Source organism: Scatophagus argus, chromosome 11 (assembly GCF_020382885.2).
Source record: "Scatophagus argus isolate fScaArg1 chromosome 11, fScaArg1.pri, whole genome shotgun sequence".
Lineage (NCBI taxonomy): Eukaryota > Metazoa > Chordata > Actinopteri > Scatophagidae > Scatophagus > Scatophagus argus.
In genome coordinates, this window is record NC_058503.1 from 19,226,474 (window position 1) to 19,240,571 (window position 14,098).

The following is a 14,098-nucleotide window of genomic DNA, read 5'->3' on the forward strand; positions in this document are numbered from 1 at the left end:
TCCTGTCAGTTTGATGTGTTTGGCTCAGGCCAAATGGACACATGGCTGCAAACACGAGTTCGTCTTCAAAGAGCGCTGGAACCAATGCAGCCCTGCTCCTTAACAGCTGTATGAACCAGAGATGTGCATGAGATGAGTCCATGCCTGTGCACTTGCAGGCCTTTCAAGCTGTGTGTGTGTGTATGTTTTTCATGTGTGGGGGTGTTTGTGTGTGTATATATGTGGGAGATTATAAATAGTCCAAGAGAGTGGACCCAATAGGAATCAGGCCTGGCATGAGAAGAAGCTCTCTACCTACTCAGCAAATCTCAGCAGACCATTTGACAAACTACAAACTTCTCTCCAAGACATTTCAGGCCAGAAAGTGACCATCAAAAGGAATTAAATCTACAGTCCATTCAGACCATTCGGCCAAAGCTTCTCTCCAAGTGCCAGGTGATATCATATCTTACCTAAACGCAGCCAAGTACTCTGCATCACCCATAGGAGGTTCTAGTCCTCCAGTAAAGGCCACATTCACATTGAAGCCTTCACCTGCTCCACTGCCCACCTGCAACACACACATATGCAAGCCATGGTTATTTTATCCAAATAATTCAAACAAACAGATGGGCAGACACACAAAGTGGTGCTACATCCGACCTCGTCAGGTGCTCCACTGCCAGGGAAGAAGTTCCCATCATCGTAGCGATGCAGTGACAGGTAGAGGACACTGGGGTCTGTGTAGAAGGCCTGTTGGGTGCCATTACCATGGTGAACATCCTGGACACATCAAAAAAGGACAAGCTAAGGTAAAATCTTAAGCAGCGTGTAGCAAAATGAGGCATTAACAAAGAATATTCTCAGGATAATTAGCTTTTGACTTTTGTGGCTCAAACAATCAACTAAACACCAGAGGCTTAACAGAATTGGCCTTGTTTCATGGGTTTCATGGAGACAGAGCTATCAACACATGCACCTGTGCTAAGACCAAGTGAGTGACAGCCAGAGACTGCAACACTGCCAAACACTCAAGTCTGTATCTCAGCTGCAGTCTGCTGTGATGTCAAAAAGGGATGGGTCAGCAGGATTCAATAAAACACTCAGCTTCACGACAACAATTAAATGACCTCATTGTCTACATCCCAAGAATGTTTTAAAAGACTGATCTTAAAAATGTCCCTGTTGGCTGGAGGCAAAGTGGCATGACAATGAGTTTGCTGGCTGCGCTACACGTCCCCCTGTGACAGACAGAGAGGAAATGAAAAGGCCCTTCAAAGGCTTTTAGGAATGGGCATGACCAGCTGGGGACGCCACTGAAGAGAAGCTCTCCTAGACAAGACCGAGGCTTTGTCATACCTTCTACTAAATTACTTTGCGTCTCTTTTGAAAGTTTGAGAGTCTGACCTAAATAGCTGATATGTTAAGCTCTTTTTTCCCTCTCATATAAGCACAGTACTCTCTTTGGGACTGTTGCACTGTTCTATTAAAGCAATTGTAATTTTGAATTGCGGACCAAGAAGTCTGATGGGCACATGCATGCATTCCTGGGTTTGAATTTGGCTTATTTTTACACAATCTCCTGCCTACCAGATTGTGAAAAGAAAACTGAAAACATGCAAAATAAATAAGATATTTAACTACAACCAACATTACGTCAGCTGCAGCGTTCATTGTTCATGGGCTGATCATTGTGATCAATCCCTGTAGGGCTAAATCTGATTGAATTCCAGCAATAAACAGCTGCTACAGCTTGACTGTGTGGTATGTGGAACTCACCCAGTCCACGATGAGGATTTTACTGACATTGAGCCTCTGCTGCAGGAGTTTGGCTGCTATCGCGATCGAGTTGAAGTAACAGAACCCCCTACAAGTTGACAGAGAAAGCAATAACGCAGCAATAATAACGTTCTAAAATGAATTTATATTCACTAGCATGAGAAATACTGTACTTGAATGCAGCCATGACATTAAAGTTCACATACAGAGCCTTCAAAGGTATTGGAACAGCAAGGCCATTTTGTTTGTGAGACAAAATTTTCAGTGAGCAAAACTATTGGAACACTTTTACTCACTGAAAATTCTGAACTTTTGTCTCACATTGGTCTTTTGCTCTTAAACCAAAATGTGTTCAGTGTACGGCAATAACAAATAAAATGGCCTTGCTGTTCCAGTACCTTTGGGGGCTCTGTATACGTTATGTGCATATACACAGGAATATTAGAAAACAGAATGCAAATTGTCTAAGCAAAAAAAAAAACAAAAACAACAAAAAAAAACAACAACACACTTTTATGAGGTACAACGGAGGAGGATGCCAGGGAAAATGTAAGTTCTGAAGGGAACTGAATACAAGGGGTAAATTAAATCAAAGAGAAATTTACTTACATTGGCGTATTCTCCTCAGCGTGGTGTCCAGGTGGTCGAACTACTGCAAAGCCATTCTGTCAGAGACAAAAAATAATCATTTATACAAACGTATGTCAAACAGTTACCGTGCATAAAACATTATGGTCTATGGAAGCTGCTTCTGTGCGACCATAAACTTGCTCACTTTAATGTAACAACAACTTTTCTGGTCAGACGATGTTGACAAATCGTCCTACATAAATTAAAAGCAATATTACTAATTACTAATTATTAATCTCATAAACCACAATGTGTGTAGGTCAATACCAAACCTAATCCCTGTCACCATTATTACTTTTCAAAAAAATGTCTGGGGACTTGCAAGACTTGCAGCAAGTGTTTTTGGGGCTCCCACTGCTATGCGGGGACATTAGATAGATGCTCGGGCTGATGCAGAGTGAAGCGAGCTGGACTAATGATGTTGAGTCAGCTGCTGTGGATTAGCAGCCAGCCAGGAGTTTATTGTAGAGACAACTGCTTCAGCTGGTTTGAAGACACTTGGTTAAAGCAGGCTGTGTACATACGTAGGTGCATGAGAGACGAGGGGAAGGTGGACTGTTTGTCTATACAAGACGAAAATAACAGTGAATTAAAATAGAAACGAGGGAGAGAAATAAAAAGCAACAGATGGAGACAGAGAGACGTTTGTGCATGGAGCAGATTTATGGCGGTCTGCGGAGTTCAGAGAGTTGCTGGTGCAGGTGGAATTTGGTCATTTGGCTGTGGAGGATCCTCAGAGGACCATCTGTGCGAGTATGAGCGTGCATGTGTGAACACGTGTGCGCGCATGAACGTGTGCTCACGTGTGCATGTATGTGTTAAGATCAGGTTAAGCTGAGGGCAAGCCAATACTTGTGAACTTTAACCCTAGCTGAAGCAAGTCCATATTGTTCATGTTTCAGTTACGTTTAGCATTTTTCCTCCTCGGATGTGAGATGCATTTGATGTTCCTTTTTAAACTATGATATTAACAATCACACCACGTACCGCAGAGAAAATCCAGACCATTATTTCTCTAAAGTAATACTGCCTGCATGTAGAAGAGGCATTAAATGCTAGCACAGCTAGCTACCTCTAAGTGCGACGGGTGCTCTGCAGGTGGCTGCGGTGTAACGCTAATAAAACAGGCCTGTTAGTGTGGATTGTTGGCATTTGCAGTGCCAGTGCACCAGGCCTCCCTGCTGTGTTCAAACAGTAAGCAGCCATTGCCACAGACACAGGAAGGCTGGCTGGTAGGCAAAGCGTAACGGGGGTGGGGATGTCTGTCTGGGAGGTGCTAACGAGACTTTGGGTTGGAAAGATCTGGAAAGGAGGTTTCTCTTTTCTTAAGGTGTTGGAGCAGTAATGTAACTAGCAATATTCTCACATACATAATCGCTCACGGGCAAAAAGCATTTACTCTGCCTCATTCTGTAAAGATATTTGGCCATCTGAAATGTAGCTCAGCTGGAAAATGGAATGAGGCAGTCAAATGCTGACAGGCAGACTAAAAACTCAAACCCTTAAATGTTCTAATCAAGAGCCTATTTTGGTGGGGTCCATCTGAGGTTTGTTTCATGTTGGCTCCATCTTTAAAAAGTTATTAAATGCATACACAGAATTACCCACATATAAAGGCCGACACAGACATGACAAATGCATCCCTCAGTCATTCCAATCCCTAAAAACAAAGCCTGGCAAACAGCTAAGACTTCGCCGCTCATTTGACTCAACTCGAGCACCCAAACTGACCTTCAGTTCTGCTGTTGCTACTTTGAAGACGAGCTCCACCACCGAGCCGACGGCCAGACGAGCCGCACTGGACGAATGGACGTCGTTCCAAATAGTGTCGCTGTCCACCTGCACACACACACACACACACACACACACACACACACACACACACAGTCATCTCTTGTTTCTGTCACGTTTTTTATTTTTTAAAGGAGCAACAAATATGCAACAAATATGGTACTGTTTTCCATTTATTTAGCAATTGTAAAACTGTGAGGACATTTGAAATCATTTAGTCTGTGTCATTTCACAGCATCAAAGTTGGTCTTTGAAAGTGGCAGCGACTTCTGGAAAATGTTTTCACTGACATGGAGGGAAAACAATAGAGAGAGAGAAAGCATGAGGCAGTAACACATATTTGGAAGCTTACTCATACAGAAGAATGGTCAAACCTGCACGTACCCGAACAGACAGCATCGTTTCTGAACATCTGAACGTTTACTTTAGCACATTAAGGAGCAAAACAACTGAGTTTTAAGCAGTTCATCAATACAACCAAACCTACCTTAAAAACATAAAATATTTCTTAATAATAGGTTACTCATTCTGGCATGTAATGTAATTTCATGTGTCTGTTTTGAGGTAACAGGTGTGCCAGTTACGTTATTTTTAGTTTGCCAATATGTGAAAAAACATTAGATGAAAAGACAGATTTGAAGTTACTGATGAAAAAAAATAAAATTCACATAACAAAAAGTCTGCATACAAACAAACTGGAAATTCTGCGTTAATTTATTTCAGTGGGTGAAAATAAGATTTCAGGATTGATTGTGTGTATAGTTAAATGTGCGTGTATGTCTGTGTGTGTGTGTGTTTCTGAGTATGTTCAGACACAGGGCCACCATTCAGTGGTCAAGCCTGATTAATGCTGAGGCACGCTTGGCCCTCCAGCCCAATCACAACAGTACACACACACACACACACACACACACACACACACACACACAAGCACGCATACAAACCAAATGGACCATAATATTCTATGGGACTGACAGTTAGCAGGGCCATGCACAGGATAATATACACATCCCTCCATCAGGCATGGCAGATACTGCAGGCAGATGGAGGATATGATAAACAGAGAGAGAAGAAGCTGGCAGAAGAAAAGAAGAAAAGGAAGGTCTGTATGTCAGTGTGTTTGAACTGTGCACACATGTGCGGTGCGGCCGATGCCAGAGCTCTGGCGAGGCTTTCTGATGTAAACCCGAGGCTCTTCTACTGTGAATATGTCAACTTTAACTAGACAGCCCAGGCCAGATCTTTTCATCCACGCTTACGATCTTTCAGTCAGTCAACTGCACCGACTGGTACATGAACTCCTGCCACCCGGTCCTTCAGCCAGTCTGCAGAGACTGCAAGAGACTCAAAAGCTTTTCAAGGCGGCCGGACCACTTTGCTTTCCTCTTGTCTCCATTGACGGGAGTGATCAAGGCCGGAGGAGGACTCCATAATAACATCCACAGGGAAGAAAAAAGCTCTTGTTAAGTTGGGCCAAGAAAGACTCTGTCACGAAATAAAACTGAGGCTCATTTACCAAAGACTAGGAGCTACAAGGGAGGGAGAGAGGAGGTATAGAAAAGCATTGTTGAGTGACTGATGGAGATGAATATGAAGAGAGAGAAAGTGGAAGACACGTGCAGTAGTAGCTGAGTCAGTGATGGAGTGAGCGAGCAAACGAAGAGCCAAGTGAGTGAGTGAATGGGAAACCGAATCATATATACAAGTCAGGTTAATGAGCACAAACAGACGCTGGTCTAAAGCAGCATGTGGAGACTGAGTGGTTTATTATTTCCCATGTTGATGTTAGTTTTGCCTCAAGCCAGGAGCGGGACACAAGCTAGTCAAGAAAAAAGTGAAAAGGAACAAGTATGTCTGTGTGTGTGTGTGTGTGGGATATAGAAAAGAGCGGGAACATGCTCGTATGACAGAATGATGGTTCTCCGCAGGCTGACAGCCTAATTTCAGCCCCTTTCCTCTGTAAATCTGTGTGTGTGACTCGTACATGTGTGTGAGAGAGAGAGGAAGGGAGAGTGTGTGTGTGTGTGTGTGTGTGTGTGTGTGTGTGTGTGTGTGTGTGACAGGAAGACAACAATTTAGTCCCATTTGCCATTATAAAGAGCAGAACAGAGCAGCGCGGAGCTCCGGCTCTTCTCGTTCCCACCACAGCAGCAGCAGCAGTAAACCCCAAGGGAGGGAAGACGGGAGGGGAGGGAAAGAGACGAGGGCCAGGAGGTATGGATGACATGTAAAAGAGTTGGACATGTAGAGAGAGCAAGCAAAGGGCAGTGTAGGTGTTATGTGGGTGTTGGTGGGAGGGTCCTCAATGCTGTGACAAAGACAGCACACACGCACAAACATACACAGGTGTGAGACTGATCGAACATATCAAAAGACAGCAACTCGCCAAGAAGTGTCTTAGCACACAAACATCCCCAAACACACTGCTATGCACACAAGCAAAAACTTACCCCCCACCATACCAATGCACACACACACACACACAGTTTGTATGTTGAAAACATCTGGTTATAATTACAAACACGGCGGAAAGGCGAGCAACAGCTTTTGTTGCCTCTCGTCCTTGAGGGGCGGTGTTTGTGTGTGCGTGTGTGTGTGTGTTTGTTTGGTGGAACAAGAACAAATGGGACCATTATTTAGGCAGGGAGCGGAGAGACAGAAAGTGAGCGAAGGCAAACCAAGTTATTCTACTACTATTTGATGATGCTGAAACTATGCTCATTTTTTTCATTACAAGGTCAGACGCTGCAGTTCCAGTTGGGTATTGATTAGATTAACACAATGTTGTAAAAATGCAACAGTCTATGACAACAATTTTCCACTGAATAAACCAGCGTGACTAACACCGGCAATTTCCACGTCGTATCACGAACACAAATTACAAGTACTTAATTACACAGTGAATATTTGTAAAATGACTTGAGTTTGGATTGACTTACTTACCCCTATGCCTCCACATGGTAACCTCACAAACATGGGACTCACTGAACCTGAAACAGACAGAAAGAAATGGAGAATTAGAAAGAGTAACAGAGAATTAGAGAAAGACTGAGTGAAAGGTCACCAGGTGAAAAGGTAACTTTCTGGACTCACAGGCACAAATGGGTGAACGACCCCTGAAGCTGAGCATTTGACTTTCTGACCTGATCCAACAGCAAGAGTATACAGGGGCACGATTTAATTGGCCAAGGTGAAGACAAAAAAAAAGATCTGATTGCCCTGGCAATCAAACCTTCTCTCTTTTCAGAGGGAATGAAGGTTTTAGGCCAGAAAAAGATCTTTTTTTGTCACAGAAAGTAGAAATGTACTCAACTGCAAAACTTTTTCTTTAAAACTGATCAGAGGATGTTGAACTCATTGACTGATTTTCTTTACCTGTTTTACAAGAAATTTTGAACTACCCAAATTATAATAATTATTTTAGTTATTATAATAATAACTAAAACTAATCTCAATTCAGTGCCGACAAGCAGATTGGTGTTAAGTTTCAGGAGTACGACAGCAGACCTGTGAAGCCGAGTGCGACACTCGCATTACCAGGTTTAGGGGTCTCCCTGACCTGAATCCCTGACTAGTTGCCACCTTTGCGGGTTTCTAACTTTCCTCTTTTCCATTTTTAATTCTTTGTGTGTGCAAAACCACCTGCAGGCTGAACTTGACACAGGAGTATCTGGTAATTCTCCTGTGTAAGCAGTAATAATAAGGGGAATTTATGTCTTCACTGGAATGAAAGCTAAGATGACCACTGGGGTTTGGCCCTTAGGTTTCTGAACACACACTCATGAGCATGCGCGCACAGCACACACACACAGAAACGCGCACACGGCGACACCTGCGCTTTAAGCCACAAAGGCTAAGTGACTAAGCAGCCTGTGCGACTTTAAATTAACAAGCTTCAGCAGGTCCTCACCTTATAGTAACACCTCCAGGACTTTGTTACGACACGGTTAAAGCATTAAAGTAGATTCCTTTAACAGACACTGCGGATTCACGCATTCACATGAAGGACTTGGTCTGAGATTTAGTCTGCTGCAAGAATTCATATACACTGATGTGTACAGTGTAATTGTTTGTCTTGAACTGCACTCCTGCACTAAATCTTTGGCTTGCTGTGCTTGTAAGCAGTGTTTAAAATACTGTGAAACACAGCAGTATTACTGTTCACCTCAGCAGTCCTTCATTTCTGTGTGAAAGTCTGATTGCCTAGAAAGACACACTGACAGATCAGGTCAAAGTTGGGTTTGTGAATTTGGGTGCGTGCATTCATTCGTTGTTGTATGTCTTACAGTCTAGTTTCTGCCGCAGTGGGTTGGTTCCATACAGCAGGACGTGGGCTTCAGAGTGGACCGTCTGCAACTCCTCCAGTGAGGCCTTTCTACCACGGATACACTGGTCACAGAGGAGGACGGAGAAGAAGAGGACACAGGAAGAAAGAGGGGAGACAGAGAGAGAAAAAATATGCACTTGGTCAACAATCTGTGCTCACCATCCAAACTGCCAGAATCACATTGCAAGATGACAAGTGCTGCATGAAGGTAGTCACATTGTCTGGAGTTCAGAATACTTCATTCAGTGCTAAATGTAGGAGGTTAATCTGGTTCATTTTCAATCCATAACTCTCTCATAAGTGTCAAGTGAAAATGAAAACACGGTGCCCCCTTATGGTCATAATAATAACCTACAGCTCAGAGCTGACAAAAGCCACAGCAGAGGATAAGAGAAAGAAAACCTGCCACTGACATGTTGCAACACCTTGTCGAAAAATAAACAAACTCATAAAAGTTACATGATGTGCTAACCCTAAATAAGCATGTTTCCTATTATTAATATTGGTCACAATTTACAATCAAAGACTGAAAAGCACAATAATCTACAGATTTGTGGTACTTGGCTCACTGCAACTCCAGGACAGGATAATTCAGCTGTAAATGTGTCCTCACCTCACAGTGTGCCCTGAGGCCTGTTTCCTGTAGTCGGGACCAGATACTCTGGATGCGGCCTGCGTGCTCTGGATGAATGGTTGTGTTCCCACAAATACACTGGTGCTTCTGCATCAAAGAGTCGTACACCAGGCCTGGAAAGTTCCAAGAGTTCAGAGTTTCACAGTAATTGTACATCTTTGACAGCGAGCACAGGAGCAGTTGTCACGACGAGATTCCTCTAATGACAAGTCTTATGCTGTGATTATTTATTGCACCTGTTTCTTCATAAACAAGAGGTCATGTGAGAGATAAGGTCATTCTGCACAGTAAATTCATAGTGGATTACATCATAGCGGGGGGGGGGGGGGGGGGGGGGGGGGGTGATAGCAACAGCTTTGTGCATATACGCAGCCATTGCATGATACCTCATCACACTGTGTGGTTTCCTCTAACCTGCTGTGAGCAGGATGAAAGCGTTCTAGATTACTGTATGTGACTCTAATTAATGAGAGATCTCTGTGTGAGCACAGCACACACACCTATAAAAAGCAATACTGTCATTTTTAGCTGCAGTGAGCAGTCTAAGACCTACATCATCACCATTTTTCATCACACCTGTAGTAAATCGAGGCTTGGCAGGCGGCTCCTGTACTACCATGGGGAAGGAGGCGGAGGCTGGAGAGGACTGAGCCCTGGAGAGGGGCCGGTGTCCGGAGAAGCTTACTGACAGCCCAGCTGCTTCCATGGAGGCTTGGTAGTTCCTCAACTGATGGATCCGCTGCTGCTCTAACAGCAGAGCCTGCTGCTCACACACACGCACACACACACACACACACACAAGGTGAACTGAGAGACCATTGGACTGCAGTATCTTTCTCTTGCCAGAAGATGGCACTAGATACTTGATAATATCAAGCTGCATATCTATGAAGATTCTCAGTCATCCAGGTCATAGTCAAGGTTGGAGGTCTCCGTTAAGTTCCAGCAACTGGAGGTGAAGTTTTTCGAAAGACGTTTCGCCTCTCGTCCAAGAAGCTTCTTAATTCTAACTGATGGTGTAAGTAATGGAATTTATATAATGTGGGTGTGACAAAGGCATTGGGGAACAAAGGTGTCTCAGGTCCCTCCTATTGAGTGGGCCGTTAGGGTCACCAAGCTGCTGTGCTACACAATAACAGGCAGTATTCACAGGAGTTGATACTGTGTTACGCAATGACACACCAGCCTTATCTTCTGTATAGTGATCACATGACAACATCACATGAATATGACGGGAAATCCGTCACACATTCAACTCAGAGGTTTCTAACCTTAAGGGCTTCAAATAATTTTCATGTGAACCTTTTGAAAACTGTACATATGTGGGTCTTTACACTAAGAGGAGTCTCATCAAGCTGTCTTGTTGTTCAATTCTGATGGGCGTGTCTGCTTACACTATGGGCGCCATGGCGACAGTGAGAGGAGTGCCTGATTGAATTTGCCCGAGCGGCCAGCAGGGATGGGCTAGACAGATGAGGACATGGTGTCCGGAGTGTGAGTGTACATGTGTGTGTGTGTGTGTGTGTGCGTGTGGATGAGTGTGAGCAATATAGATAATGTGTATTGTTTGTGTCCATGGGCAAGTAATGCAAAACTGGAGACTGAGCAGAAGAGGGTTTCTGTGTGGGCGTGCAGTGAGTATTTAGAAAGGCTGAGAATGTGATTGTCCATATGGAGTCGTGTTATGGAGTAGTGTGGAGGAGGTACACTTGCCCTAAGCCATTCAAAGAAAAACACACTACTTTTCATTAGTAAAACATGTGTAGTTTCTGCAAGTTATGTTTTGTGTGACTTGGGGGGGAAAAAAGGCATCTAAATACAGCTTAAAATATGCCGGAGTGTGGGCTGGAGAGACCGTCAGGAAGAATAGAGCATAGAGTGTAATGTTTCAGTCAGTCACTGCTAGCTCCATCTGTCAACTGTTGTTAGATAAGTCTCATCCATGGAAAAAAACAGTGAAAAAGATTGCCCCATAGTGTCAAGTTCTAATTATTTTGAACCTGAACATGTGTATGATGAGATAATGTTTCTGTGAGGGGATTTTTCGCTGATTTGATTGCTTCCTTCACCCTGCACCCTGGACTTTCTGAAAAGCTGATTAAAGTTGTGGAGCCTGCCTTTTACTTGACTCTGTTTGCAGGCCCAGTCGCTCTCCAATTTCCGTCACTCACTCTTACCTGTCGGAAAAGAAAGTCCTTCTCGGCCTGTCTCTCCCTGTGCTCCCTCTCCTCCTGCTCTTGGGGGTCTGGGGGCTCCTGCTTGATGACCAGCCCTCGTACAGGCGCTGTCTCCTGCACAGATGTGGAGGAGGAGGATGAGGAGGAGGACAAGAGCCCCTGGTGCTCCCTGAGCTCCTCTTCTGTTTCCTCTGGGTGACTCTGGTGCTGCCTGGCCGGCCCCGAGGTGCTAGAGCTTGCAGCCGAGACCTGATCACCGGGCTTGGACATGATCTAGTAGAGGAGAAATGAAGTTCAAGTGAGATGTTTCACAGTGCACTGCTATTACTGGAGGTCAGATTTAAGAACTAACTAGCTAACTAACTCACTCACTCACTCACTCACTAAATAAATAAATGATTCAGACAGTTTAGATTGCCTTCATCATTAGCAACAAGTCTCACTCACATACAGTTAAAATGCTGTGGTGAAAAGTGCGGGTTAAAAAACCACAACGTGAGTTTTCTTTTTCGGGTGACTTTATAAAACATCCTGCTGATGAGGAAAGTTAACAGAGCAGACAAGAAGAGGGTAAAGGTGAGCAGATTACAGTAAAAAAAACAAACAAAAAAAACAGAAAACACAGTCTGTAAAAACATAGTAATCAATTCATTTTTCATGGAACACTATCTCAAATCTGTCACTGGGAGAAATGAATTATCAAAGTGTCAGATAAAAAAAAAAGCCCAGTAACCAAAAGTCATCAGGACAGAAAAACAAATTCAGCTTCAACAAGTAAAAAGAATGAAGGAAAAGTTCAGCAACTGAACATCAGGGACAACAATGTATGACAAACCGCTTTAACAAGTGTTGGTCAACTGAAGATGTTTTTAATTCCAAAAATAGCTGGCTGATCTGCTCAAGCACAAAAAAAGGAATATGTGAAATACCTCAAGTTTAACCAAACAAAAGCAAACATGAGCCAAGTACTTTTTGTACACATGAAGATAAACCGGACCCGTACTCTGAACTCTGATGGGTTATTCATTTATTTTAAAAACTCCTCAAAGCACCTCTGAGAATATGTTTGACATTCAAATGCAGGTAGTTAAGTTCACTCTGGCTGGGCCTGAACAAGAGGAGAAAACCGAGCAAAGGACATGAGGGAGAAAGAGAGGAAGAAATGCAGAGGGGCGATTGTCGGAATCTTGTTGTGGCAGCTGTCCCCCGTCCCTCTCGACAAAGACCTCAACCTTGTTGTGTAGGTCATGATTGGAGTGGACCACTGTTTGCGCATGGAACACAGACACACACACAGACACACACACAGACACAAAGACACACAAAGACACACAGAGACACACACACTTGGCTGGCATATTGCCCAGGGAACAGTCCATTGACGTCAGAGAGCAGGCTCTTGCCTCATCCCAGTCCCTCTTCTCCAAACAAACTCAAAACACTCATCCACTCCTGCTGCTCTGATTCTCACTCTTCCTTTCTCTCTTGCTTTGCTTTTTTTACTCTCCTTCCAACAGCCCTTTCTGACAGAAGAAATAGTTGCTGGGATGTGAACCATGAGGGGGACAGAGGCTGCATAAGCCTGTTGAATCAGTTGGAAGACAGAGAGGGAGAGCGGGAGGCGGGGAAGGGAAGGTGGTTGTATACACAAACACTTGACACTAGTTGACTCTTGTCACTATCTGTCTGTGTCTCACACACTCTTCCACAACAAAACCATGTAAGTGAGTACACCACAGAGCTGCCTTAGCTGTCTCAGGTAATTAATGGCAAGCAGCAGGCTCAGGCTGGAACCGTTTCAAGATTCCCTCGGTCCTTTCTTTGCTGCCAACATGACTGTTACAGCCAACTTTTAAGTTAGCAGGAAGGGCTCCTTTTCACTGCTGACTTGACCAAAAAAAGGGAACAAGAAAAGGATGGGAGGATACGAATGATTCATGTTGTACAAAGTGGTGGGTGTCCCTTCGTGAACTCGGTAGATCGGTGAAACTTAACATACCATAACACTGGGACACTTGTAAAGCTAGTTTGTGATAGAGAACTCGTACAAATGCTAAAGTATCAAATTTAATGGTGGTCACGGTGGTCCTTATTGCTATAATAAAAGCTAGTAATAAAAATGTTCAGCAGAGACATGCTGCTATACCATAAGTGCACTGCAAGTGTATTGTTTTCCAGCACCTGACTTTATTATGAAGCAATCAATAGCATTTCTTGGGGGTACTTCAACATTTTGGATCCTGCTGGGTTGTTCTGAGAGGCAGAAAAGAGACAAAACAAAATAAAGACTAGCTGGGGACACGTATTTTATTTATATTGCATTTTATAAGAATGGGACTGCTGGGTATAACTGCAGTGACTGCAGACCAGCCTGTTGTCAGCAAGCTGGATTTTTGCAACAGTGGAGAAAAACAAGGATTTGACGGCTGCATTAAAGTGTCTGCAGATGTCATTGTCAGAACCTGTTTTGCAGCAGATTGTGATTTTACTGTTACTGCGCCCATAAATAACAACATTAATAAGTTGGTGGGATATGGTGCCAATACTTTGACTGTGCATCATCTGTGCCAATATTGCACAACTCATTCGCTGTGTTATTCTTACTTAATTACTGATTTCTGTTTTTGATTAAGTAATACAAAGGTTTGGATTAATGCTGATAAGCCACTGAATATAGTCAGTTACACTGCCAAATTTATCTCAGAGAGTATCACACATCTCAAGGGAGTTAACTTCAGTATTCCAAGTGATATTTAGAGTTTTGACTTGAAAAGGCAGGTT

General features: G+C 43.5%; 1 protein-coding gene across 4 annotated transcripts in view; it reads right to left on the minus strand.

The window, feature by feature from the left end:
* The window catches only part of hdac4 (histone deacetylase 4), a 101,145-nt gene that overhangs the window by 15,800 nt on the left and 71,247 nt on the right, over positions 1–14,098 (minus strand). For all 4 annotated transcript variants that reach the window (XM_046404645.1, XM_046404646.1, XM_046404648.1 and 1 more), the window contains 10 exons: positions 11,318–11,590; positions 9,717–9,903; positions 9,120–9,253; positions 8,466–8,568; positions 7,123–7,169; positions 4,120–4,227; positions 2,368–2,423; positions 1,759–1,846; positions 643–762; positions 453–550 (listed from right to left, as the gene is read on the minus strand). In XM_046404645.1, coding sequence (XP_046260601.1) covers positions 453–550; positions 643–762; positions 1,759–1,846; positions 2,368–2,423; positions 4,120–4,227; positions 7,123–7,169; positions 8,466–8,568; positions 9,120–9,253; positions 9,717–9,903; positions 11,318–11,590 — 1,214 coding nt within the window. The remainder of the gene's footprint in view (positions 1–452; positions 551–642; positions 763–1,758; positions 1,847–2,367; positions 2,424–4,119; positions 4,228–7,122; positions 7,170–8,465; positions 8,569–9,119; positions 9,254–9,716; positions 9,904–11,317; positions 11,591–14,098) is intronic.